Genomic DNA, 26,406 nt, shown 5'->3' with positions numbered 1-26,406 from the left:
ACACAATTAACCACACATAATTGGGGGCAGAAAACAATAGTATTTATTTTATTACAAACAAAATATTTATTTAACTGCGCCTGCTTGGGGTAGAGTGATGGAAATGGGTTTTTGTGTAGCTGTGAGGCCTGGCTAAGTGTGGACGACGCAGGGGTGGCAGGAGAAGGGGCAATTAAACTAGTGGGGTCTGGTAGTTCGGGGATGGGGCTTGACACATGAGAGGCCTGAGAGGCACTGGAAGGAATACTGATAGTACGCATTTTTTTTTTTCCCTTTCTGGGATCTGCTTGTTTTTGGAAGCCTTGGTGGGCTCATTTGTCGCGGCATGGTCGTGGTGGGTGACCTGTCAGGGTCCGGCTGCACTGTGCTTGTAGAGCGCGCAGCCATGGCAGAGTCTATAGTGCTCATAGAGCGGAAAGCCATGCCAGAGTCCATAGTGCTCGTAGAGCGTGCAGCCATGCCAGAGTCCATAGTGTTCATAGAGCGGAAGGCCATGCCAGGGTCCATTGTGCTTGTAGAGTGGGCAGCCATATCAGAGTCCATAGTGCTCGTAGAGCGGAAGGCCATGCCAGGGTCCATTGTGCTCGTAGAGCGGAAGGCCAAGCCTGGGTCCTGCTGCATCATGGTGGTGGTAGAGCGGAAGGCCATGCCTGGGTCCTGCTGCATCATGGTAGTGGTGGAGCGGAAGGCCATGCCTGCGTCCTGCTGCATCGTGGTAGTGGTGGAGCGGAAGGCCATGCCTGGGTCTTGCTGTATCGTGGTGGTGGTGGAGCGGAAGGCCATGCCAGGGTCCTGCTGCTGCATGGTGGCGGCAGTGGAGGAAGTCCAAGCAGGAGCAGCAGTTGTCATGGTGGTGGCGGTGGGCTGTCCAACAGCACTCGGCATGGTGGCGGTGCTGTAGTGGTGTCCGGCAGTGCAAGGAATGGAGGTGGCCATGCAGTGGTATGCAGCAGAGGCCGGCATTGAAGTAAAGCGTGACAGTGTAAGCACAGGTGGATATGCCGCCAGTGTCTGCTGGAAATAACGACTCTGCTGCATAGCCTGCATGTAAGCAGCATTGCAGGCCTGCATGACACTAAGCTGGAGAACAGGAGTAAGGTGTTCCGACATGCCCTGTTCAATTTGGTTAAAAAAATGATGTGCTGGCCTCTGGAGGTCGGCTTTTACTTGGTCAAGGCTTTTGGTGACCTCCTGGATACGTGTATTCATATGGCTAATAGCAGTATCCAGTCGGTCACCCAAAGCCTTGAGTCCATCGTGAAAAACCAAGCTCAAGTGCAAAAACTCGGGCATGAGTGACCTGTCCGATGCCCTCTATCGCTGCCGGGAGGAGCCCCCCAAAAAAGAGGCAGAGGACTGGGAAAGGGGAGCACCTGATTCCTGGTCTCCAGTTAGTGTGGCAGGCCCACTTGCTGCAGCACTGCAGAATGGCTGGGACGGGTCCGTGGCTGTCTGATGAAGGACCGCTCCAGAACCTGGGTCAACAGTGCTGCTCCATGTGCTGTGAAAAAAAGAAAAAAAATTAATACCAAAAACTAAAACAACGCCAACTCCTGTTGAATAGAAACATACAGATTATGGCAATACAACACAACCTAATACACAGGAAAAATACTTACATTCTATGAGCAAGGACTGGTCTTAAAAATGCCAGAATGCGGTGGTATTTATACTTTCGGATCCTTGCTCCAGAACCACTGGGAACACGGCTCTCTTGACGCAGGTCCTTGTTGAAGCAGTCCTTCATCGAACGCCAACGTGTTTTGACTTTGAGCACTAGTGAAAAAACTAAAAATAATGGTTAGACAATGGACTTTTGTCTGTGCTCACACAACTGTGTGTGATGACAGAAACACCTCATTCCATAGCCGCCGGATCGTCACGATGTCCCGAGTGCTGTGGAACCCGGGTGTCCCACAACGGGACTCGCTCATGGACCAGGGAGATGAGGATATCGTTGTCAATGAGGTCCTCATCCCGTTCTGGAACCTAAAAAATAAATGAAGACGTTAATGTTGGATACATTAACATAAGGAAAAGAAAGAAAACAGAGGCTGAGAAATGGCATGAATAATGAAAGTCAAGATAAAAAAGGAGTCCAGAAGAAAAACGTAAAGAAAGAGGAAAGTAAAAGAAAGGAAGATTCAAGAATACTAAAGTGAGGATACAGTAAACAGTCAGCCAGGTATACTTACACGCTGCCACCTTGCCACCCGACCGTGACACCGCTGCTCCTGCTCACCCTCTGCTGCAGTGGAAGAAGTGCTCTAAAAAAAAGTAAAAAAAAATTGTCATATGTGTAGATGTGATAGTGAATACTTACCAATCTGAGGAGTTGAGTACTCACTTCACTGACATGTTCGGCTTGAGAAGGCCCATGGCGTTGCTCCTCATCAGAAGAAGATGACATTCTGATGCATGCAGAAAGAAAGAAATGGCTGAAATTAGGACATGTAGAGACAGAAAATAGAAAATAAAGGCATTGGTTAGGATATACTCAAATTGTTCAGAGTCTTGTTTCCTCCAAGGTTCTTTTGTCTGTCTGCTCTGCTTCTCTATCTGCTGAGTAGTGACCTGCAAATGTTCACTCCCTCCCTTTATCATCTTGTATGTGGGGGGTGGGTAATTAGTGTCTAGACATGTTTTTTTCTGGTGCAACGCATGCGTTCACAAACACAAGCAAACGCATGTGCTTGCGGCCACATGCATTCATATAGACAGCAATGCGTTTTTTTGCCGCATTCCATCCGCTAACAACCACATACGTTTCTAGGCGGCAAACTGACGCCTCTAAAATTACTACATGTAGCGTTTACCACGCCAAACCGCAGACGACGAAACGACGCATGCATCGTCAAACGCGGCAAGACGCAATCGAATGCAGACACATGCGTCCCTAATGTTAAAGATAGGAATACACAACGCATGCAGATAATTGCAGAAGAAACGCTGCTGACACAACCGCAAATGTGAAACCGGCCTAAAAGAGTTACAGTGTGTTACCAGTTGTTGGCTTCATTTAGTAACATTTGAGTTTCCTTTCTATTTTTACAGATCAAAAAACTGATTTACAGGAGCATCTCACAAAATTAAAATATCATCAAAAAGTTAATTTATTTCAGTTCTTCAATACAAAAAGTGAAACTCATATACTATATAGAGTCATTACAGAGTGATATATTTCAAGTGTTTATTTCTGTTAATGTTGATGATTATGGTTTACAGCCAAAGAAAACTAAAACATCATTATCTCAGTAAATTAGAATACTTTATAAAACCACCTTGAAAAAATGATTTTAAAATCTGAAATTATGGCCTACTGAAATGTATGTTTAGTAAATGCACTCAATACTTGGTTGGGGCTCCTTTGGCATCATTTACTGCATCAATGTTACATGACATGGAGGCGATCAGCCTGTGGCACTGCTGAGGTGTTATGGAAGCCTAGGTTGCTTTGATAGCAGCATTCAGATCGTCTGCATTGTGAGGTCTGGTGTCTCTCATCTTCCTCTTTACAATACCCCATAAATTATCTATGTGGTTAAGGTCAGGTGAGTATGCTGGCCAATCAAGCACAGTAATACTGTTGTTTTTAAATCAGGTATTGGTACTTCATGCCTTGCCGCATTGATGCAGTAATTGTTGCCAAAGGAGCCCCAACCAAGTAATGAGTGCATTTATTGAATATACATTTCAGTAGGCCAACATTTCAGATTTAAAAATCATTTTTTCAAGGTGGTTTTATAAAGTATTGTAATTTACTGAGATAATGACTTTTAGGCTTTCATTGGCTGTAAGCCATAATCATCAACATTAACAGAAAGAAACACTTGAAATACATCACTCTGTTTGTAATGACTCTATCTGATATATGAGTTTCACTTTTTGTATTGAAGAACAGAAATAAATTAACTTTTTGATGATATTCTAATTTTGTGAGATGCACCTGTATTTATCACTACTAATAATAGTTTTCTTATAGCGATATACGTGAGTCAAATAGTCTGCATATTTAGCAGACTGATATTCCGATTGTAGATCTCTACTCATTCTCTCCCCAAAAGCCCATACATTAGAGGACACAAAGTGCATGGTTACATTTTTAAGTTTACAGTCTGTACATTTTGAGTTTTCTTATTTACCTGTACAGTCTACGTTCCTTTTCACAGCGGTAGTTAAGGGTACTTAAACCACAACGCCATTAAGTGTATAGCGCACCCCAGAGTCAGATTTTCTTCGGGGTCTCGGCTGCCCGAGAACCTATTTATTTTATTTTCACAAGTGTAAAAAGAGAAAATGAACCATCAAATTTGTTGTACAATTTCTCTTGAATACGCCGATACCCCACATGTGGGGTAAACCACTATGTGGGCGCACGGCAGAGCTCAGAAAAGGAGTGCCGTTTGACTTTTTCAATGCAGAAATGGCTGGAATTGAGATCGGATGCCATGTCGCATTTGGAGAGCCCCTGATGTGCCTAAACAGTGGAAATCCCCCACAAGTGACACCATTTTGGAAAGTAGATTCCCTAAGGAACTTATCTAGATGTGTGGTGAGCACTTTAAACCCCCAAGTGCTTCACAGAAGTTTATAACATAGAGCCGTAAAAATAAAAAACCTAATTTTTTCCATCAAAAATGATAATTTAGCCCCCAAATTTTTATTTTCTTAAGGGTAGCAGGAGAAATTGGACCACAAAAATTGTTGTCCAATTTGTCCTGAGTACGCTGATACCCCATATGTGGGGGTAAACCACTATTTGGGCACACGGCAGAGCTCAGAAGGTAAGGAGCACTGTTTTACTTTTTCAATGCAGAATTGGCTGAAATTCAGAGCCCCTGATGTGCCGAAACAGTGGAAACCCCCCAATTCTTTCTCCAACCCTAACCCGAACACACCGCTAACCCTAATCCCAACCCTAACCATAACCCAAACCACACCTCTAACCCAAACATGCCCCTAACCCCAACATATCCCTTACCCCAACACACACCTAACCCTAATCCCAAACCTAACCATAACCCTTACCACACCCCTAACCCTGACACACCCCTAACCCTAATCCCAACCTTAAATGTAATCCAAACCCTAATCCCAACTTTAGCCCCAACCCTAACCCCAACTTTAGCCACAACTCTAACTTTAGCCCTAACCCTAACCCTAATGGGAAAATAGAAAAAAATACATTTTTTTATTTTATTATTTTTCGCTAACTAATGTTGTGATGAAGTGGGGTTTGATTTACTATTTATAGCCGGTTTTTATAGCTGGTTTGTGCTTGGCAGCTGTCACACGCTAAAAGACGCTTTTTATTGCAAAAAATAGTTTTTGCATCACCACATTTTGAGAGCTATAATTTTTCCATATTTTGGCCCACAGAGTCATGTTAGGTCTTGTTTTTTGCGGGACGAGTTGACGTTTTTGGTACAGGCACATGACATTTTTTGATCGCTTTTTATTATGATTTTTGGGAGTCAGAATGAACAGAAAGCAGCAATTCATGAATTTCGTTTGGGTGCTGCATTTATACCGTGCCGCTTGTGGTAAAATTGATACAGCAGTTTTATTCTTCGGGTTAGTACAATTACAGCGATACCTCATTTATATCATTTTTTTATGTTTTTGTTTATTTTTTACAATAAAAACTATTTTATATAAAAAAATTATTATTTTTGCATCGCTTTATTCTGAGGGCTATAACTTTTTTATTTTTTTGCTGATGACACTGTATCAAAGCTCGTTTTTTTGTGAGACTAGATGACACTTTCAGCGGTACCATGTTTATTTATATCTGTCTTTTTGATCACGTGTTATTCCACTCTTTGTTCGGCGGTATGATGATAAAGCATTGTTTTTTGCCTCATTTTTTTTTTTTAACGGTGTTCACTGAAGGGGTTAACTAGCAGGATAGTTTTATAGGTCAGGTCATTACGGACGCGACAATACTAAATATGTGTACTTTTATTTTTTTATATTAACATAAATGTTTTTTTGAAAAAAATATTTTTTTTCTTTAAGAACTTAACAAAAATTTTTTTTGCACATGTTAATTTTTTTAAAAACTTTTTTACATTGTCCCAGGGTGGGACATCACTGTGTAAAGTCAGATCGCTGACAAGCCACCTCCCTGCAGGACACGGAAGGATCCAGCGGCCATCTTGGATCCGGGGGCCTGCAGGAGGGAGACCCTCGGAACAACGTGATCACATCTTGTTTTTCTGAGGGTCTCAGGGAAGCACGCAGTGTTCCGGGGGTTAAAGTGCCGGGAGCGGTCCGTGACCGCTCCTGGCACATAGTGCTGGGTGTCAGCTGTGATAATCAGCTGATACCCAGCTGCGATCGGCCGCGCTCCCCCCGTGAGTGCGGTTGATCGCGTATGACGTACTATCCCATCCATGGGAATTAAGTCCCAGGTCACATGGACGGGATAGTACGTCCGATGGCAGAAAGGGGTTAAATGTGAGATGGTCCCGAAAAAAAAGGTTTTGTAAATTTTGTTGTAAAAATGGGAAATCGCTGGTCAACTTTAACCCTTATAACTTCCTAACAAAAAAATTTGTTTCCAAAATTGTGCTGATGTAAAGTAGACATGTGGGAAATGTTTTTTATTAACTATTTTGTGTGACATATTTCTCTGATTTAAGGGCATAAAAATTTAAAGTTTGAAAATTGCAAAATTTTAAACAATTTTCGCCATATTTCTGTTTATTTCATAAATAAACGCAAGTAATATTGAAGAAATTTTACCGCTTTTATAAGATACAATATGTCATGAAAAAATAAATCTCAGAATCAGCGGGATCCATAAAAGCGTTCCAGAGTTATCTATATATATGAGGCATCATGATTATTTGCTAATCCCGCCCCCTGCACAGTAGCTCCGCCTCCCACCACATCACCGCACACAATCCCGCCCCCACCACATCACCGCACACAATCCTGCCCCCAACACATCACCGCACTCAATCTCGCCCCCCAACCCATCACCGCACACAATCACGCCCCCCAACCCATCACCGCACACAATCCCGCCCCCCACCCCATCACCGCACACAATCCCGCCCCCCAACACATCACCGCACACAATGTCGCCCCCCAACCCATCACCGCACACAATCTCGCCCCCCAACCCATCACCGCACACAATCACGCCCCCCACCCCATCAACGCACATAATCCCGCCCTCCCACCCCATCACCGCACACAATCTCGCCCCCCAACCCATCACCGCACACAATCTCGCCCCCAACACATCACCGCGCACAATCACGCCCCCCAACCCATCACCGTGCACAATCACGCCCCCAACCCATCACCGTACACAATCCCGCCCCCCACCCCTTCACCACCCATAATCTCGCCCCCCACCCCATCTCCACCCATAATCCCGCCCCCCACCCCATCACCACCCATAATCCCGCCCCCCCACCCCATCACCACCCATAATATCCCCCCCCACCCCATCACCCATAATACCACCCCCCCACCCCTTCAGCACCCATAATCCCGCCCCCACCCCTTCAGCACCCATAATCCTGCCTTTCACTCCTTCACCACCCATAATCCCGCCCCACCCTATCACCACCCATAGTCCCGCCCACCCACCCCATCACCACGCATAATACCGCCCCCCACCCCATCACCACCCATAATCCCGTCCCATCACCACCCATAATACCGCCCCCCCACCCCATCACCGCACACAAAATCATCACCGCACACAATCCCGCCCTCCCACCTCATCACCGTACACAATCCCGCCCTCCCACCCCATCACCGCACACAATCCCGCCCTCCCACCCCATCACCGCACACAAAAATATCACCGCACACAATCCCGCCCTCCCACCCCATCACCGCACACAATCCCGCCCTCCCACCCCATCACTGCACACAATCCCGCCCTCCCACCCCATCACCGCACACAATCCCGCCCCCACCCCATCACCGCACACAATCCCGCCCCCCAACCCATCACCGCACACAATGTCGCCCCACAACCCATCACCGCACACAATCTCGCCCCCCAACCCATCACCGCACACAATCACGCCCCCCACCCCTTCACCACCCATAATCCCGACCCCCCACCCCATCACCACCCATAATCCCGCCCCCCCACCCCATCACCACCCATAAATCCCACCCCATCACCACCCATAATCCCACCCCCCCACCCCATCACCACCCATAATCCCGCCCCCCCACCCCATCACCACCCATAATCCCGCCCCCCCACCCCATCACCACCCATAATCCCGCCCCCCCACCCCATCACCACCCATAATCCCACCCCCCACCCCATCACCACCCATAATCCCGCCCCCCCACCCCATCACCACCCATAATCCCGCCCCCCCACCCCATCACCACCCATAATCCCGCCCCCCCACCCCATCACCACCCATAATCCCGCCCCCCCACCCCATCACCACCCATAAGCCCGCCCCCCCACCCCATCACCACCCATAATCCCGCCCCCCCACCCCATCACCACCCATAATCCCGCCCCCCACCCCATCACCACCCATAGTCCCGCCCCCCCACCCCATCACCACCCATAATACCGCCTCCCCACCCCATCACCACCCATAATCCCGCCCCCACCCCTTCACCACCCATAATCCCCACCCCACACCCCTTCACCACCCATAATCCCGCCCCCCCACCCCTTCACCACCCATAAGCCCGCCCCCCCACCACATCACCACTGTCATGTCGGACACTGTTCACACTAGGGCGTCCGACAGACAGCGGTAATTCCTCATTCGTCCAGTATATGCTCAGTGGTGCCGGCTAGATTGATCCAGATTGTCCGGGGTTAATCTGGCTTGTACTCGGGTTGGAGGCTTAGTCACGCCCATTGCCTTTAAATATTTTTGCTGGGCTTTGGGCGTCGTCGATTATAGCTTGTGTCTTGTGCCTGGTGATCTCGGTCTGGTGTGGTGGTCTAGGAGAAGAAATATCGTACCAGCCTCGGATATACATGCGGACCGGCTGGTCAGTATGTTTCACCGCCACCATCTGGAAAAGCCTGGTCCTATAAGTCGTGAGGGCCCTGGGGTCCCTCGTAGAAGGCGGGGTACTGTCATGTCGGACACTGTTCACACTAGGGCGTCCGACAGACAGCGGTAATTCTTCATTCGTCCACTATATGCTCAGTGGCGCCGGCTAGATTGATCCAGATTGTCCGGGGTTAATCTGGCTGGTACTCGGGTTGGAGGCTTAGTCACGCCCATTGCCTTTAAATAGTTTTGCTGGGCTTTGGGCGGCGCCGATTATAGCTTGTGTCTTGTGCCTGGTGATCTCGGTCTGGAGTGGTGGTCTAGGAGAGGAAATGTCGTATCTGGTGGTGTATTATCCTTCGTTATATTTCTCCTTCCTATATTTGTATTATTTTGCCCTGTGCACATTATAGTGTTTTCCTGTGTGTCTGCGGCGTGGTGGATCAATCTAGCCGACGCCACTGAGCATATAGTGGACGAATGAGGAATTAATGCTGTCAGTGTCCGACATGACAACCACATAATCCCGCCCCCCCAACACATCACCACACATAATCCCACCCCCACCCCATCACCACGCATAATCCCGCCCCCACCCATCACCATGCATAATCCCGCCCCCACCACATTACCACACAATTCCACCCCCACCACATTACCACACATAATCCCGCCCCCCCACCACATCACCACGCATAATCCCGCTCCCCCCACCACATCACCACAGATAATCCCGCCCCCCACAACATTAGCACACAATCCCGCCCCCCACCACATCACCACACATAATCCCACCCCCCACCACATCACCACACATAATCCCGCCCCCCCACCACATCACCACACATAATCCCGCCCCACCACATTACCACACATAATCCCACCCCCCACCACATTAGCACACATAATCCCGCCCTCCCACCACATCACCACACATAATCCCGCCCCACCACATTACCACACATAATCCCACCCCCCACCACATTACCACACATAATCCCACCCCCCACCACATTAGCACACATAATCCCACCCCCCACCACATTACCACACACAATCCCGCCCCCCCACCACATTATGACACACAATCCCGTCCCCACACATTAAATTGTACCTGGTAGAAGTCAAGGAAAGATCTTTGAAAATGACAAAAATGACTATACATTTAATTGTGTTTACAGAGAAATTTTTACTTAATTTATGTTTCGTTATGAAATTTGTTTAGATGATGGAATGAATAAAAAACGCACATCTTACTGAATCCAGTTTGTTTTTGATTTTACACTGAATAAAATGTATTTTTAGTATTATTCAGATTTTTTATGATTATTATTGGTATTAACTTCATTTTAAGTTAAATTACCACCTGTGTAAGCGCTATTGAATGTTGTCATTATTTACTGTAGTTTAATCACCAGCAGCGTTAATTAGATAGCAATGAGCGCGCCGAGCGTTAGCTGGCTGGAAACATCTAGTAACCTCATAAAGTGACAGCGGTCAGAATTGTTAAAATTGGTCTGGTCATTAAGCTGCAAATTGGCTCTGTCACTAAGGGGTTAAAGTGGTATTCTCAAGTTTTGTCTCCCACTGATCCTGAGAATCGGAGCTCTAAAGAGTGACAGCGTGCTTGATGCCCACAACTCCATTCACACAAGCCCAATTCTTAGCATTGGCAGGGGTCCCAGCGAAAAGACACCCAGAAATCAGGAAGTTACCTCCTACCCAATGGATGGGAGATAACTTAAAACTTGTGAATAGTCTATCAATGTAATGCAGTAAAGCTATATAGCATTATATAACTTTGAATATTGATTAACTATAAAAAATATTTATTTTCCTTTCATAGTCAAACAATGAATTGGTGCAGCCAGTAAGTATATTTTTTAATTGTCCACCATCATGTACTTAACTCTTTAAGAAGAATCTGAAGTTTTGCCTTGGAGTTGCGTTAAAGAATATATTACAGGCATTCCAAGATTACCAAGCTTTTAAGAAAAACTTATTGTAGTTACTGTTCTTAATAACCATTCTTATAATATAAAAAACAGTTAAACGAAATTTGTAATTCTCTCAAATTCTCCTCCAGATAGGTCACCAGTCACTGACTTTGTTTGCAGCAGCCAGTTTTCCCTCTATTGTCATATTGCCATAAACTGACAAATCTGCAGCGTAGTCACAAAGTTCACGTAGTTTTACCTATAGTTATATTTGTCAAATTACTATGCATGAAGTTCAATCTTCTTCAGTTTTACAGCAGCCTTATTTGACAAATTTTGAAAAAAAGTAAAGTTCCAATTATATTTGGCAAATTACTACGTGAAATTTCTTAGTTTTTCTTTAACGTGATTTTACGGTGAAACTTCACTTGAGTTTAGTTTAGTGTACTTACCAGTTCATTTTGCATTGTGTTCATTACAACATATATGTTTCTTTCATCATTTCCATAATTTTTCTTATCTTTTTTCCTCCCTTTTACTTGTCTGTCTGCATGAAGCCTGACTCATCAAAAAGTCTGTCATTATGTAACCTTGTTATAGCCGAGACCCCAACTTGTGGGTCAACCGAGGATTTACACATTTCACAGAGCGATATAGCTGAGGGTACTTTGGTTCTTGGGGATAGTGGTTTCTCAAATAGGCAGGAAAAGTCAAATGATGATGACATTTTTGATGCCACCTCCTTGGAAGAACAGTTTGAGTCAAATGAGGATGGTCAATTTATGGAGAGAGTTTCAAGTCAAGAAGTAGTAATTATTAGTGGGGAAGATGACAATGTTTTTGAAGATAGTCAGTATCGAGAAGAAGAGGGGTTACCAACTAATGCACACATGCAAGAATACAATGAAGAGGATTTAAATTCTGAATGCATATCGGACACAGACAAAATCCATGAAGAAGACTATGATGAGCAAAATAGACATATGTCTGACACCAGTTTAGAAAATAACATTGATGCAGATATATTGGATAATGGGAATGAAAGAGATGGGTTGTCTCATGAAGGTATGGATAGCTGGAGTAACTCCAATGAATTTGTAATTGAGACTATTACTCATACCAAGGACAGCTCCAATAATAATATACAAGAATCTGGTGGCATCAGAGATGCCCAAAGCATTGATCTTGTACTTCCTAACGTGAACCACCCTGATGTGTTTCAAGATGGAAGTCAGTTAATCAGAGGTGGAAATAATATTTCCCAGTCTGATTTTATTACTACTGATATAGACACAGACCAGATATGGCCAACTAATTGGGAACCGACCTGTACAACAGAATCATGGGGTGAATCCTATGGAACTGATAGCCAATCACATGAATTCTGGGGGCCTGAGCAAAATTCAGCCGAGTTTAATTCATTTTGGTATTTTCAAACCATTGAAGGAAACGCTGATAACTCATGTTTATCCAATGAACACGAAGCACAAGCAAACTTGTCTGGAAACGAAGGCTGCTGTAATCCCACTGAAATAAGAAAGGAAGAGGACAATGATCAATCAGTGTCATGCAGAAGAAAACTCACAATTCCTAGTCTTGAATGTTCATCTAACCTAAGAGAATTTGAAGCCAACAGCTCAGATTTGTCAGAAGATGAACTAGCTAACCGCAGATATGGTTCTTTCTACCAGGATGTAGACCATGAGAAAGAAGAGGTATCTCTGTTCTTCCCATGTGTAGACTAGTATAGATAGATATTGGACCTTGTGCTTTATGTCCCTTCCATTAGTTCATCCTTTTCTAGAAAAAAAAAACGCAAAAGTGAAATTAGTACTAAATTAGTTTTGTTCATATAGCAAACTGTGTGCTATATTAAAGGGAATCTATCACCAGGTTTTTGCTACCACATCAGCATGATGCAGGGATAGAGACCCTGATTCCAGAGATGAATAACTTTCTTTACTGAGTGCTGCAGTTTTGATTATAGCACAACTCCAGTGTTTTCTTTTAATACAGAGCTGGAGTGGTACCACTAATTTAAGTTCCCTGACCCTAGTATTATACTCACCAGCCAAAGTCTTCAGCTCTTTCTGGTGCCACAGTCTTCTAGAGAAAATCATCTACTAATAAAAAAATTATTTTATTTAAAACTACAGAAAGCAGATCAGTGAGTGACACATTTCTAAGATCAGGGTCACTGTCTCTACATGATGTAGCTCGTAGATTAGGTAGCAAAGAACTGATGACTGATTCCTTTTAATTTTTCTGAGCATGGACAAGTGAAGTGAATTGTATGTAACATATCTTATCCTCCAAACCGAGAGGTGCTCTTTGTAGCTCTTCTTTATCTTAGGGTATTTAAAAAGTAATTATTCTGAACCAAAAAAACCTTTTTAATAATATTGAATACAGAGAATATACAGTATGTCTTCTTAGGAAATTATATTGTCAGTACACATTTTTAATGGTATAACTCGTAGATCAAACTCTAACTACAACTACATCAAATACATCATAAATGTCTAGGATAGGAATGCTCTTTTAAAATTCAAACCACAAATAAAGGCTTAATTTACATGACCATATTGTCAAAAAGTATTTGACAGAATCCTGCATATGACACCCATATTTCAAATATGTGAGTTCATATGAGATCCATCCATAGCTTACAGGGACCATTCACTGCTTCACAGAGTGTGATAGGGTCAGTACTGCAGACATATGGTGCGTTCCATAGGGTTCCATGCACCTGGAAGGTTGTGTACATGGGACCTTACCCCCTATGAGGTGGTAAAATAATAAACCATGATGTATATATCTGCCAGTGAACACTACATGACTAATTTATAGGTCATGCTGATCGGGTGGGTATGGCCAGTGTACCCGCATGACCAGATGCCAGAGCCTGACTGTGATATATAACTAAGCTCCTGCTGAAACTGTGGGGATCAGTGTGAACAGCGATTCCCATAGTTAAACGCTCTAAAACCTATGTTAATTAAATGCCCACCTGCAACCCAATCAAAGGTTGGATCTAATAGAATGACTGACAGGCATGTTACAGTGCAAACTATTGATTTTTATTATATGAGCGGTCAAGATTATTTAAAGGATTTCTCAATTACTTTAACAACCCCTTCTTAAATGCCCGAGTCCCCCAAGTTAAATAAGAAAAGCTCATTCTCGCCTCCAGCACTGGCGCCATTCTGTGATATTGGAACATTGTTGTGTCACGTAAATGCTACAGCACATCATCGGTCACTGACTGTCTGCTGCTCAGTGGAATTCTCATTGGTCAAAATAGTGAAGGCCGTCGCCAGTGTGGGAGGGGAGTGTAACATCATCTCATTTAAATCAGGTGACTCTGGAACTTAAGAAGGCGTTGTCCAAATAGTGGAGAAGACTCAGCTATAAAAGTGAAAAATAAAAAAAACTACTAACTACTAGAATTACAGTTTTCAGTCATCTGCCTCTCAAAAAATGTAAAAAAAGTTATATAAAAACATTGTAGTTCAAAATGATGCCAACAAAAGCATCAACTCATCTGCAAAAACAAACAAGACATCACACAAATCCGTTAATGGAAAACTAAAAAAAATCTCTCAGATGTAGTAATGCAAAAACAAATGATATTTTACAAGGATTTTATTGCCCAAAAAGTAGGAAAACGAAAAAAAAAAAAAAAATCACATGGTATTATCACAATATTGTTGAGCAATAGTGGAAAGTTAACGTTTTACTGTTATTAAACGGTGAACACTATAAATGGGAAAATATTCAAAAATGAAAAAATATGTGAAAAATTTATGTATTTTTTCCATACTAGTGCCAACAGACAACCCCAAAAAAGAAAAGTTTTTTCAGCGCATCATATAGCTACTTCGACAGCAATATTAAATATGGATTTGGGCACACAGAGATGAAAAGAAAAAAATTGGAAAAATTCACAGTATCTTCAAGGTCCAGATTAGGTTCATCGTTAATGGGTTAAGGGCAGGGGCGTAACTATAGCGGTCGCAGCTGCGACGGGGCCCGGACTGCTTAGGGGCCCGTCCGTCCAGCAATAGTGAAGGAGAAGGACCCAACCATTACAGCAGGGTGGCGTCACCGCAGGTCCTCCAGTTACACGGGGGAAGATGGATTTAATGCGGTCACGTGATCCAACCTTGTGACTGGAGAGAGGTGTGTCCACAGGTCCTTCAGCCACACCAAAGGGAAAGACTGAATGAAGTTTGCTGATGCTGCTTGAGTGAGTGGCTGAGTGCCTAAACCTAAAAAGCTGCAATCTGTTGCTGCGTCCTCCTCCTCCTGCTGCCGAAGGGTCCCTTAAGCCTCAGATCTGTATTTGTCCTCCTGTCATTAGCAGCCGCTCGTGTGACCTGTCTGCCCTGTTCTCAAGTCACCCCTGTCCCCTTTCTCACCGTGTGTTCCCCATCTACCCTGTCCTCATATTCCATGTGCCCCCTTATTCATTGCTCCCAAGTCTCCCCCCGTTTTCCTCTGTCTCCTTGCAGCCCCGTCTCCCCATGTGTCCCTATCTACTCTGCCCTAGGAGTCCCCTTATTTCCTCTTGTGCCTGTCTCCCTTGCCCCTTTGTGCCCTTCTCCCCTTCCTCCTAGTCCCCATGTGTCCCCTTGTGCCTGTCTCCCTTGTCCCCTTGTGCTTGCGTCCCTTGTCCCCGTGTGTCCCCTTGTGTCAGTCTCCCTTGCCCACTAGTCCCCTTGTGTCAGTCTCCCTTGCACACTAGTCCCCTTGTGTCAATCTCCCTTGCCCACTAGTGTGTCCTCTATTCAGTCTCCCTGGCCCACTAGTCCCCGTGTGTGTCCCCTTGTCAGTCTCCCTGGCCCACTAGTCCCCGTGTGTCCCCTTGTGTCAGTCTCCCTTGCCCACTAGTCCCCATGTGTCCCCTTGTGTCAGTCTCCCTTGCCCACTAGTACCCGTGTGTCCCCTTGTCAGTCTCCCTGGCCCACTGGTCCCCCTGTGTCCCCTTGTGTCAGTCTCCCTTGTCCCCTTGTGTCAGTCTCCCTTGCCCACTAGTCCCCTTGTGCCCTTCTCCCCTGCCTCCTAGCCCGCATGTGTCCCCTTGTGCCTGTCTTCCTTACTTCCTAGCCCCCCTGTCACCATTGTGCCTGTCTCCCCTAGCCCCCTTGTGTCCTTCTCCCCTGCCCCATAGTCACCATTTGCCTGTGTCTTTCTCACTGCACCTGTATGGAGGGGCTGCATTATACTATGAGGGGGGCTGCATTATATTCTATGGGGGTTACATTATATTGTATGGTGGGGCTGCATTATACTTTTGTGGGGTGGCTGCATTATACTATATGTGGGCTGCATTATACTGTATCGAAGACTATGGGGAATACATTATACTATATCAAGAACTATGGGGTGCATTATACTATGAGAAGTGAATTGTACGACATGGATGACGATGGCAGTGCATTATACTATATGGAGCACTATGAGGAGTGTATTATACTATATAGAGGACTAAGCAGTGTATTTTAATATATGGAGGACTATGAGGAGTGTATACTACTATATGGAGGACTGAGGAGTGTATACTATATGGAGGACTATGAGGGGTGCATTATACTATATAGAGCACTATGAGCAGTGTATTATACTAAAAGGAAGATGGAGGAGTGTATTATACTATATGGAGGACTGAGCAGTGTATTACACTATATGGAGTACTATGAGGAGTGTATTTTAATATATGGAAGACTATGAGGAGTGTATTATACTATATGGAGGACTGAGGAGTGTATAATACTATATGGAGGACTATGAGGAGTGTATTATACACTATATGGAGGACTATGGAGAGTGTATTATACTATATGGATGACTATGAACTGTGCAGTATATTATATAGAGTACTATGGGGGTGCATTATATTATAAGGAGTACTATGGGGGTGCATTATACTTCTTATATGGATCCCCATGACTTCTGTGTAAGCCCCTGATGAGTATAATGGTTTATTTTCTTTTATAAATTACATAACAATGGCAGTACGGGGAACAGATATATACCAGGATGGGGCACCGGATAGTTACGCCACTGAGATCACACTATACAACTTTGCAATAAAGCTATAGTGTGCGAAATGAATAGGGAAAATCTGAATTTGGGTGGAAAATATTTTTGCATGGCTTGGGGGGGGGGGGGGCATTTGAAAGTTTGCATCGGGGCCCATAACTTTCTAGTTACGCCACTGGTTAAGGGATATAAAAGGAGATTAACAATAGCAAATAACAATAAAAACCATAGTTATTTGCCAAAATATAGTATATTTCCTACCAGCCCTGATAACAGATAATATATTGTTCACATAAAGTTTATAAAAAAGTGCATATTAGGGCAATAAAAAAATAGGAACAATATAAAAATCATTGCGATTCCTTGTAGGAAAATATTGTTGTGTAGTACATTTTGGATCTGTTATCATTTACAGTTTATCACAGAGGTTTATTCCTGGCCCCATAGCTGGTACCTTATCATCAAATATTAATATTTTGCCTTCTCATTTCATTTAGGCATCTACCAGCGCTTTTAATGGACTGACACAGGTAGGTTTGAAGATGATAAAAAAAAAATAAAAGAAATATCCTTAATCACCACAAGCTACTGTTCGTTAGTATGGAAATAGAAAACTCTAGCTCCAAGGGTTATAAAGCTCCAAGAGTTATAAATGAAATTAAATATTAAAACCTTTCATCACTCGCTGTAGCAACAGTGTAAAACATCCACCTCATCACAACAACTTTCTTCTGCCAAAACAAGCATTTTAAATATTATTAAGTATTTTTAAATTCTATTTAAAACTAGCTGAAGAGCCCTGGCGTTGCCCAGGCATAGTAACTAACTGTTAGTTATAGCACCTCACTTCTCTCATTTTCCCATCACACCTCTCATTTTCCCCCTCACATCTCTCATTTTCCCCCTCACGTCTCTCATTTTCCCCTCACTCCTCTCATTTTCCCCCACACCTCATTTTCCCCCTCACACCTCTCATTTTCTCCCCTCACTTCTCTCATTTCCCCCCTAACACCTGTCATTTTGACCTCACACCTGTCTTTTTCCAATCACTCCACTATTTTCCCCTCACTCCTCTCCTTTTGCACTCACACCTCTTCATTTTCACCTCACACCTCTTATTTTCCCCTCAGTATATACCCGTATGTCATCTGCTCCTGTATATAGTATATACCTGTATGTCATCTCATGTATATAGTATATACCTGTATGTCATTTCCCCTGTATATAGTATATAACTGTATGTCATCTCCTCCTGTATAGAGTATATACCTGTAAGTCATCTCCCTCTGTATATAGTTTATACCTGTATGTCATCCCCTTGTATATAGTATATACCTGTATGTCACCTCCTGTATATAGTATATACCTGTATGTCACCTCCTGTATATAGCATATACCTGTATGTCATCTATCCTGTATATAGTATATACCTGTGTGTCATCTCCCCTGTATATAGTATATACCTGTATGTCATCCCCCTGTATATAGTATATACCTGTATGTCATCTCCTGTATATAGTATATACCTGTATGTCACCTCCTGTATATAGTGTATACCTGTATGTCATCTATCCTGTATATAGTATATACCTGTATGTCACCTCCTGTATATGGTATATACCTGTATGTCATTTCCCCTGTATATAGTATATAACTGTATGTCATCTCCTCCTGTATACAGTATATACCTGTATGTCATCTCCCCTGTATATAGTATATACCTGTATGTCATCCCCCTGTATATAGCAAACACCTGTATGTCACCTGTATATAGTATATACCTGTATGTCATCTATCCTGTATATAGGATATACCTGTATGTCATCTCCTGTATATACCTGTACATCATCTCCCCTGTATATAGTATATACCGGTATGTCATCTCCTGTATATAGTATATACCTGTATGTCATCTCCTGTATATAGTATATACCTGTATGTCACCTCCTGTATATAGTATATACCTGTATGTCACCTCCTGTATATAGTATACAGGTCCTTCTCAAAAAATTAGCATATAGTGTTAAATTTCATTATTTACCATAATCTAATGATTACAATTAAACTTTCATATATTATAGATTCATTATCCACCAACTGAAATTTGTCAGGTCTTTTATTGTTTTAATACTGATGATTTTGGCATACAACTCCTGATAACCCCAAAAACCTGTCTCAATAAATTAGCATATCAAGAAAAGGTTCTCTAAACGACCTATTACCCTAATCTTCTGAATCAACTAATTAACTCTAAACACATGCAAAAGATACCTGAGGCTTTTAAAAACTCCCTGCCTGGTTCATTACTCAAAACCCCCATCATGGGTAAGACTAGCGACCTGACAGATGTCAAGAAGGCCATCATTGACACCCTCAAGCAAGAGGGTAAGACCCAGAAAGAAATTTCTCAACAAATAGGCTGTTCCCAGAGTGCTGTATCAAGGCACCTCAATGGTAAGTCTGTTGGAAGGCAAAAATGTGGCAGAAAACGCTGTACAACGAGAAGAGGTGACCGGACCCTGAGGAAGATTGTGGAGAAGGACCGATTCCAGACCTTGGGGAACCTGAGGAAGCAGTGGACTGAGTCTGGTGTGGAAACATCCAGAGCCACCGTGCACAGGTGTGTGCAGGAAATGGGCTACAGGTGCCGCATTCCCCAGGTAAAGCCACTTTTGAACCATAAACAGCGGCAGAAGCGCCTGACCTGGGCTACAGAGAAGCAGCACTGGACTGTTGCTAAGTGGTCCCAAGTACTTTTTTCTGATGAAAGCAAATTTTGCATGTCATTCGGAAATCAAGGTGCCAGAGTCTGGAGGAAGACTGGGGAGAAGGAAATGCCAAAATGCCTGAAGTCCAATGTCAAGTACCCACAGTCAGTGATGGTGTGGGGTGCCATGTCAGCTGCTGGTGTTGGTCCACTGTGTTTCATCAAGGGCAGGGTCAATGCAGCTAGCTATCATGAGATTTTGGAGCACTTCATGCTTCCATCGGCTGAAATGCTTTATGGAGATGAAGATTTCATTTTTCAGCACGACCTGGCACCTGCTCACAGTGCCAAAACTACTGGTAAATGGTTTACTGACCATGGTATTACTGTGCTCAATTGGCCTGCCAACTCTCCTGACCTGAACCCCATAGAGAATCTGTGGGATATTGTGAAGAGAAAGTTGAGAGACGCAAGACCCAACACTCTGGATGAGCTTAAGGCCGCTATTGAATCATCCTGGGCCTCCATAACATCTCAGCAGTGTCACAGGCTGATTGCCTCCATGCCACGCCGCATTGAAGCAGTCATTTCTGCCAAAGGATTCCCGACCAAGTATTGAGTGCATAACTGAACATTATTATTTGATGTTTTTTTTGTTTGTTATTAAAAAACACTTTTATTTGATTGGACGGGTGAAATATGCTAATTTATTGAGACAGGTTTTTTGGGTTATCAGGAGTTGTATGCCAAAATCATCAGTATTAAAACAATAAAAGACCTGACAAATTTCAGTGGGTGGATAATGAATCTATAATATATAAAAGTTTAATTGTAATCATTACATTATGGTAAATAATGAAATTTAACACTATATGCTAATTTTTTGAGAAGGACCTGTATACCTGTATGTCACCTCCTGTATATAGTATATACCTGTATGTCATCTATCCTGTATATAGTATATACCTGTGTGTCATCTCCCCTGTATATAGTATATACCTGTATGTCATCCCCCTGTGTATAGTATATACCTGTATGTCACCTCCTGTATATAGTATATACCTGTATGTCACCTCCTGTATATAGTATATACCTGTATGTCATCTATCCTGTATATAGCATATACCTGTATGTCACCTCCTGTATATAGTATATACCTGTATGTCATTTCCCCTGTATATAGTATATAACTGTATGTCATCTCCTCCTGTATATAGTATATACCTGTATGTCACCTCATGTATATAGTATATACCTGTATGTCACCTCCTGTATATAGTATATACCTGTATGTCATCTATCCTGTATATAGTATATACCTGTGTGTCATCTCCCCTGTATATAGTATATACCTGTATGTCATCCCCCTGTATATAGTATATACCTGTATGTCACCTCCTGTATATATAGTATATACCTGTATGTCATTTCCCCTGTATATAGTATATAACTGTATGTCATCTCCTCCTGTATATAGTACATACCTGTATATCACCTCATGTATATAGTATATACCTGTATGTCACCTCCTGTATATAGTATATACCTGTATGTCATCTATCCTGTATATAATATATACCTGTGTGTCATCTCCCCTGTATATAGTATATACCTGTATGTCATCCCCCTGTATATAGTATATACCTGTATGTCACCTCCTGTATATAGTATATACCTGTATGTCACCTCCTGGATATAGTATATACCTGTATGTCATCTATCCTGTATATAGGATATACCTGTATGTCATCTCCTGTATATACCTGTACGTCATCTCCCCTGTATATAGTATATACCTGTATGTCATCTCCTGTATATAGTATATACCTGTATGTCTTCTGTATATAGTATATACCTGTATGTCATCTCCTGTATATAGTATATACCTGTATGTCATCTTCCCTGTATATAGTATATACCTGTATGTCATCTATCCTGTATATAGTATATACCTGTGTGTCATCTCCCCTGTATATAGTATATACCTGTATGTCATGCCCCTGTATATAGCATATACCTGTATGTCACCTCCTGTATATAGTATATACCTGCATGTCATCTCCCTTGTATATGGTATATACCTATATGTCATCTCCCCTGTATATAGTATATACCTGTATGTCATCTCCCCTGTATGTAGTATATACCTATATGTTATCTCCTGTATATAATATATAGCTGTATGTTATCTCCTGTATATAGTATATATGTGTATATCATCTCCCCTGTATATAGTATATACCTGTATGTCATCTAATGTATAAAGTATATACCTGTATGTCATCTCCTGTATATAGTATACACCTGTATGTCACCTCCTGTATATATTATACAGTATACCTGTATGTCATCTATCCTGTATATAGCATATACCTGTATGTCATCTCCTGTATATACCTGTACGTCATCTCCCCTGTATATAGTATATACCTGTCTGTCATCTCCTGTATATAGTATATACCTGTATGTCATCCCCCTGTATATAGTATATACCTGTGTGTCATCTCCTGTACATAGTATATACCTGTAAGTCATCTCCCCTGTATAATAGTATATACCTGTATGTCATCTCCCCTGTATATAGTATATACCTGTATGTCATCTCCCCTGTATATAGTATATACCTATGTCATCTCCTCCTGTATATAATATATAGCTGTATGTCATCTCCTCCTGTATATAGTATATACCTGTGTGTCATCTCCCCTGTATATAGTATGTACCTGTATGTCATCTCTTCCTGTATATAGTATATACGTGTATATCATTTCCCCTGTATATAGTATATACCTGTATGCCATCTCCTCCTGGCTGTCAATTTGCCTCCAACACTTTTCCTTTCACTTTTTCCCCATTATGTAGATAGAGGCAAAATTGTTTTGTGAATTGGAATGCGCGGGGTTAAAATTTTGCCTCACAACATAGCCTATGACGCTCTCGGGGTCCAGACGTGTGACTGTGCAAAATTTTGTGGATGTAGCTGCGACGGTGCAGATGCCAATCCCGGACACACACACACACACACACACACACACACACACACACACACACACACACACACACACACACACACACACACACACACACACACACACACACACACACACACACATTCAGCTTTATATATTAGATGATTATAATGACTAATTCATCCTAAGCCAGAGTCCATTTATTCTCATTGATTAGTGTTTAGCATTATGTTTACTAGGAGCCTGATTCTTGCTAGCAATGCTGCAGAACTAATGCACATTCCATGTCAGCTAGGTTCTCCATACTCTAGAGACCTATGTTAACCCCTTACCGATAAGGTGATTTTTCCATTTTAATTTTTTTCTCCCTTTCTTCCAAGAGCCATAATGTTTTGATTTTTCCGTCGACATAGCTGTGCCAGGGCTTGTTGTTTTGTGGGGCAAGTTGTACTTTTAAATGTCTCCATCCCTTTTATAATGTGATGCACTGGAAAGTGGAAAAAAAATTTAAGTGTGGTGAAATAGCAAAAAAAGTCATTCTACGATAGTTTTTTCTCTCCAATATTTATGCAGTAAGAATGACATGGAAAATGATTCTCTAGATCAGTACAATTTTGGTCATACCAAACATGCATAGTTTGTTTTTGTTTTGTTTTTTTAAGTGGTGAAAAGAAATTCTGAAATTAGTTAAAAAAAATGTATTGGTTTTGTCGTCATTTTCTATTTGTGACTTATGAAGTTTCTGTGTGAGCTAACAATTTATTGATACCACTTTTGGGCAGAATGTTTTGATCGCCTCTTATTGTATTTTATTGCACTGTTGCTGCCCAAAAAAATGTGATTGTGGAGTTTTGATCTATTTCTCGTCACACCATTTATTGATCGGTTAATTAATTTTGTATTTTTAGAGACTGGACTTTTCCAAATGTAACGATACCACATATGTGTATTTTTTAATTTTTCTTTACTTCTTAATTTTGAAATGGGGGGTGATTTCAACTATTATATTTTTTTTCATATTTTTTTGAAGCATGTTATTATGGTCTTTGTAATAAAATCACGTTTCCACCAGCTGTTTTTTACAGGAGTACCATTATGATAGTCACATGTACTCCCAATCGACATCAGTATCAGCAAGCCCATCAGCTGTTAGAGGCAGATGATAGCTGAATCAATCATCATCAACAATCATCATCTGCTGCCAAAGATGCACGCTCAGTTTCTGAGCCCGCATCATAGTCTGGAAGCTGGCATCTGATGTAACTGTACGTCATATGTTGGTAAGGGTTTAAATGTTAAGTCCACAAGCCCCCACTAATACTCTGTTATTCTTTGTTACTATTCCCTGAATATCGGGAAGGCTGATAGTATGTGCCCACAGAGGTTTATCGAGGCAGTCAAAAATGACAAGTTTTCTAAAGGAAATTTGCATCAGGAAATGCTCCTTCTTTGGGAATATGCACACGACATTTTTCCAGGCGAGTGAACCTGTCGAGTTATTCAAGGGGAAGATGCTTCAGGAAATACTGGTGTTTTTTTTCTTAAAGTATTTTTTGTAAGATTTTTTTGAGTACTTTTTACCTTTTTGCTAGCATTTTTTCAGCAGATTGTAGCAGTCTTTTTACAAACATTTTTTTTAACCCCTTCCAACAATAAAGAAACTACTAAAGTTTCTTCAAGATTTCTTTAGAGCGTCTTCAGACTAGAAAATGCCATATGAATGGTCAGCTCACCTGCCTGGCACCTTCCTTTGGAAACTTGAAGTGGTTAACAGACCTTCAAGAAACTGAATATAGGAACAAGTTGTTGCTACATAGAAATGCATATGTTCAGTCTTGTAAGCTTTTTTCTTCCATGTCAGGTTGTGAAAAACATCTGGTAGGAAAAAGTAAGATGTGTGTTACTTCTTTGAAGTGGTTCCTTATGGAAAAAGCTCCGTATAATGCACTGTCCAATCAAAAGGCTCAGAACTCAGTAAACAAAATTCTCCAAAAACTATTGAAAAATTCATCAAAACTGCTTCAGGAAAGGATATCCAAGCCAAACCAGATCTCCACTTTGCACTGACGAGGGGCAGTACCCCGAAACACAGTGTCTGCAAAATGAGATTCTGGTTTGACTTTTATCCTAAGTCATGTGACAAGGCTCGTTAAAGGGTCGACATTGACTTTTGGGATTGCTACTTCCAATAGGTGGTGTTATGGAAATATTTGGGTTGGATAAATTTATCCCTCTGTGTGTGCTGCAGCCGCTCCCAATTAGACTGAGTATTTTGAGCGCTCAAAGGAATGAGACTGCAACACCATTGTGTCAGAACAACATTCCATCAATACTGGTACTTTATTGTACATACATAGTTTTATATTTTCACATAGAAAGGAGTGGTTAGGGGTTGTCAGGGGTGGTTAGTTAATTACCATATTGTCTAGCTCTTCTGTCATTGGTTATCTAAACATATATGGAATATTGTGATTAATGCTCATATGACAGCGGATTAAACTTGAGTTCTGAATCTAGGACAGAGTGGAGACATTTGATCAGCAGTCACCAAACATCTGACACTATTCCGCTTTTTGGGATGGAAAACCCCATATGATCTGTCTGGGTTATATCAGTTCGTGTCAGTCATTTTAAACCATTGATTATAATGTATATATTAGCTGTGAGCATATAAGTATATATATGATTATAGAGGAGTATACATGCAAGTGAGATCTACATGATATATATATTTCTATCACAGTGGCACTACTAGAGTTCTAGTCCTCTTCCTCTCGGAAGAGACAATCAGGAAAGGAAAAACTTCTCTAAAAACTCCTTGCAGGGTATGTGCACATGATGTATTTTGTAGGTGAGTCCACTCTATACTTTTTTTAATTAAAATTGTGAACTACGGTAAGTACCCTGTGTTATTTCCATGTATTACTACTATTTATTGATGTACTTACTGCAGCGTCTCTAGTCATTGTTTTATTCTAGGTTGTATTTGTCTGTTACTGATCCACAGTGTGAATGTACACTTATACCAACAAACGTAATGGCACAAGTTCAGTTTTTTTATATTAATTTGTGATTTCTATATAAAAACGACTTGCTGTTCATATTCTCATTCTTTTGAGTATTTAGAAAGCACTTTTTCATTTGAGTTTCACAGTGCATTTACCTGAAAAAAACGTGAACATACCAGATAAGGAGTTTTTAAGACATTTTTTGTTACAGAAGTAGTTTTGAATAATTTTTCATTCGTTTTTGGAGAGTTTTTTTTTTTTACTAAAGCCTTTTGCAGCCTTGTCATTGGACAGAGCCTAGTTTGGAGTGTATTCCATCAGGAACTCCTTCAAAGAAGTGACAAGCATTTTCTTATCTCCTATCAGACTTTTTTCAAAATATGAAACAGAAGAAAAACATATTTCCCATGCAATGGCACTCAAATAAATAGGCAAATGTAATAATTTGCCAAGTCCTCAATATTTTGTAAGGGACTCACTCTCTGCGCGATGCACTTGGAACAACCACTTTAACTTACTTACACTTTACTGCTACCAGAACCAACATGTTGTCTTATGAAAATTTCTACTAAGCCATTGGCTCTGCTTAGTCAGCAAAAAAAAACTATAGAGCAATGCAGCAATAACAGCATATACTTTTTTTAACCCCTTTCCGACATCTGGCGTAATAATACGCCAATGTCGTACTCGCTCCCTTTGATGTGGGCTCCGGCGCTGAGCCCACATCTTTTCCAC

At 42.0% G+C, this 26,406-nt stretch overlaps 1 protein-coding gene across 6 annotated transcripts in view; it reads left to right on the top strand.

Moving 5' to 3' along the window:
• The window catches only part of AMPH (amphiphysin), a 425,845-nt gene that overhangs the window by 324,139 nt on the left and 75,300 nt on the right, over positions 1-26,406 (top strand). For 4 of the 6 annotated variants that reach the window (XM_077269265.1, XM_077269263.1, XM_077269262.1 and 1 more), the window contains exons 14-16: positions 10,852-10,875; positions 11,500-12,657; positions 17,485-17,517. In XM_077269265.1, coding sequence (XP_077125380.1) covers positions 10,852-10,875; positions 11,500-12,657; positions 17,485-17,517 — 1,215 coding nt within the window. The remainder of the gene's footprint in view (positions 1-10,851; positions 10,876-11,499; positions 12,658-17,484; positions 17,518-26,406) is intronic. The other 2 variants (XM_077269267.1, XM_077269266.1) reach the window with 1 other exon arrangement.

This window comes from Ranitomeya variabilis, chromosome 6 (assembly GCF_051348905.1).
Source record: "Ranitomeya variabilis isolate aRanVar5 chromosome 6, aRanVar5.hap1, whole genome shotgun sequence".
NCBI classification, from domain to species: domain Eukaryota; kingdom Metazoa; phylum Chordata; class Amphibia; order Anura; family Dendrobatidae; genus Ranitomeya; species Ranitomeya variabilis.
The sequence above is the reverse complement of the archived record's forward strand: the minus strand, read 5'-3'. Positions and strand labels throughout refer to the sequence as shown.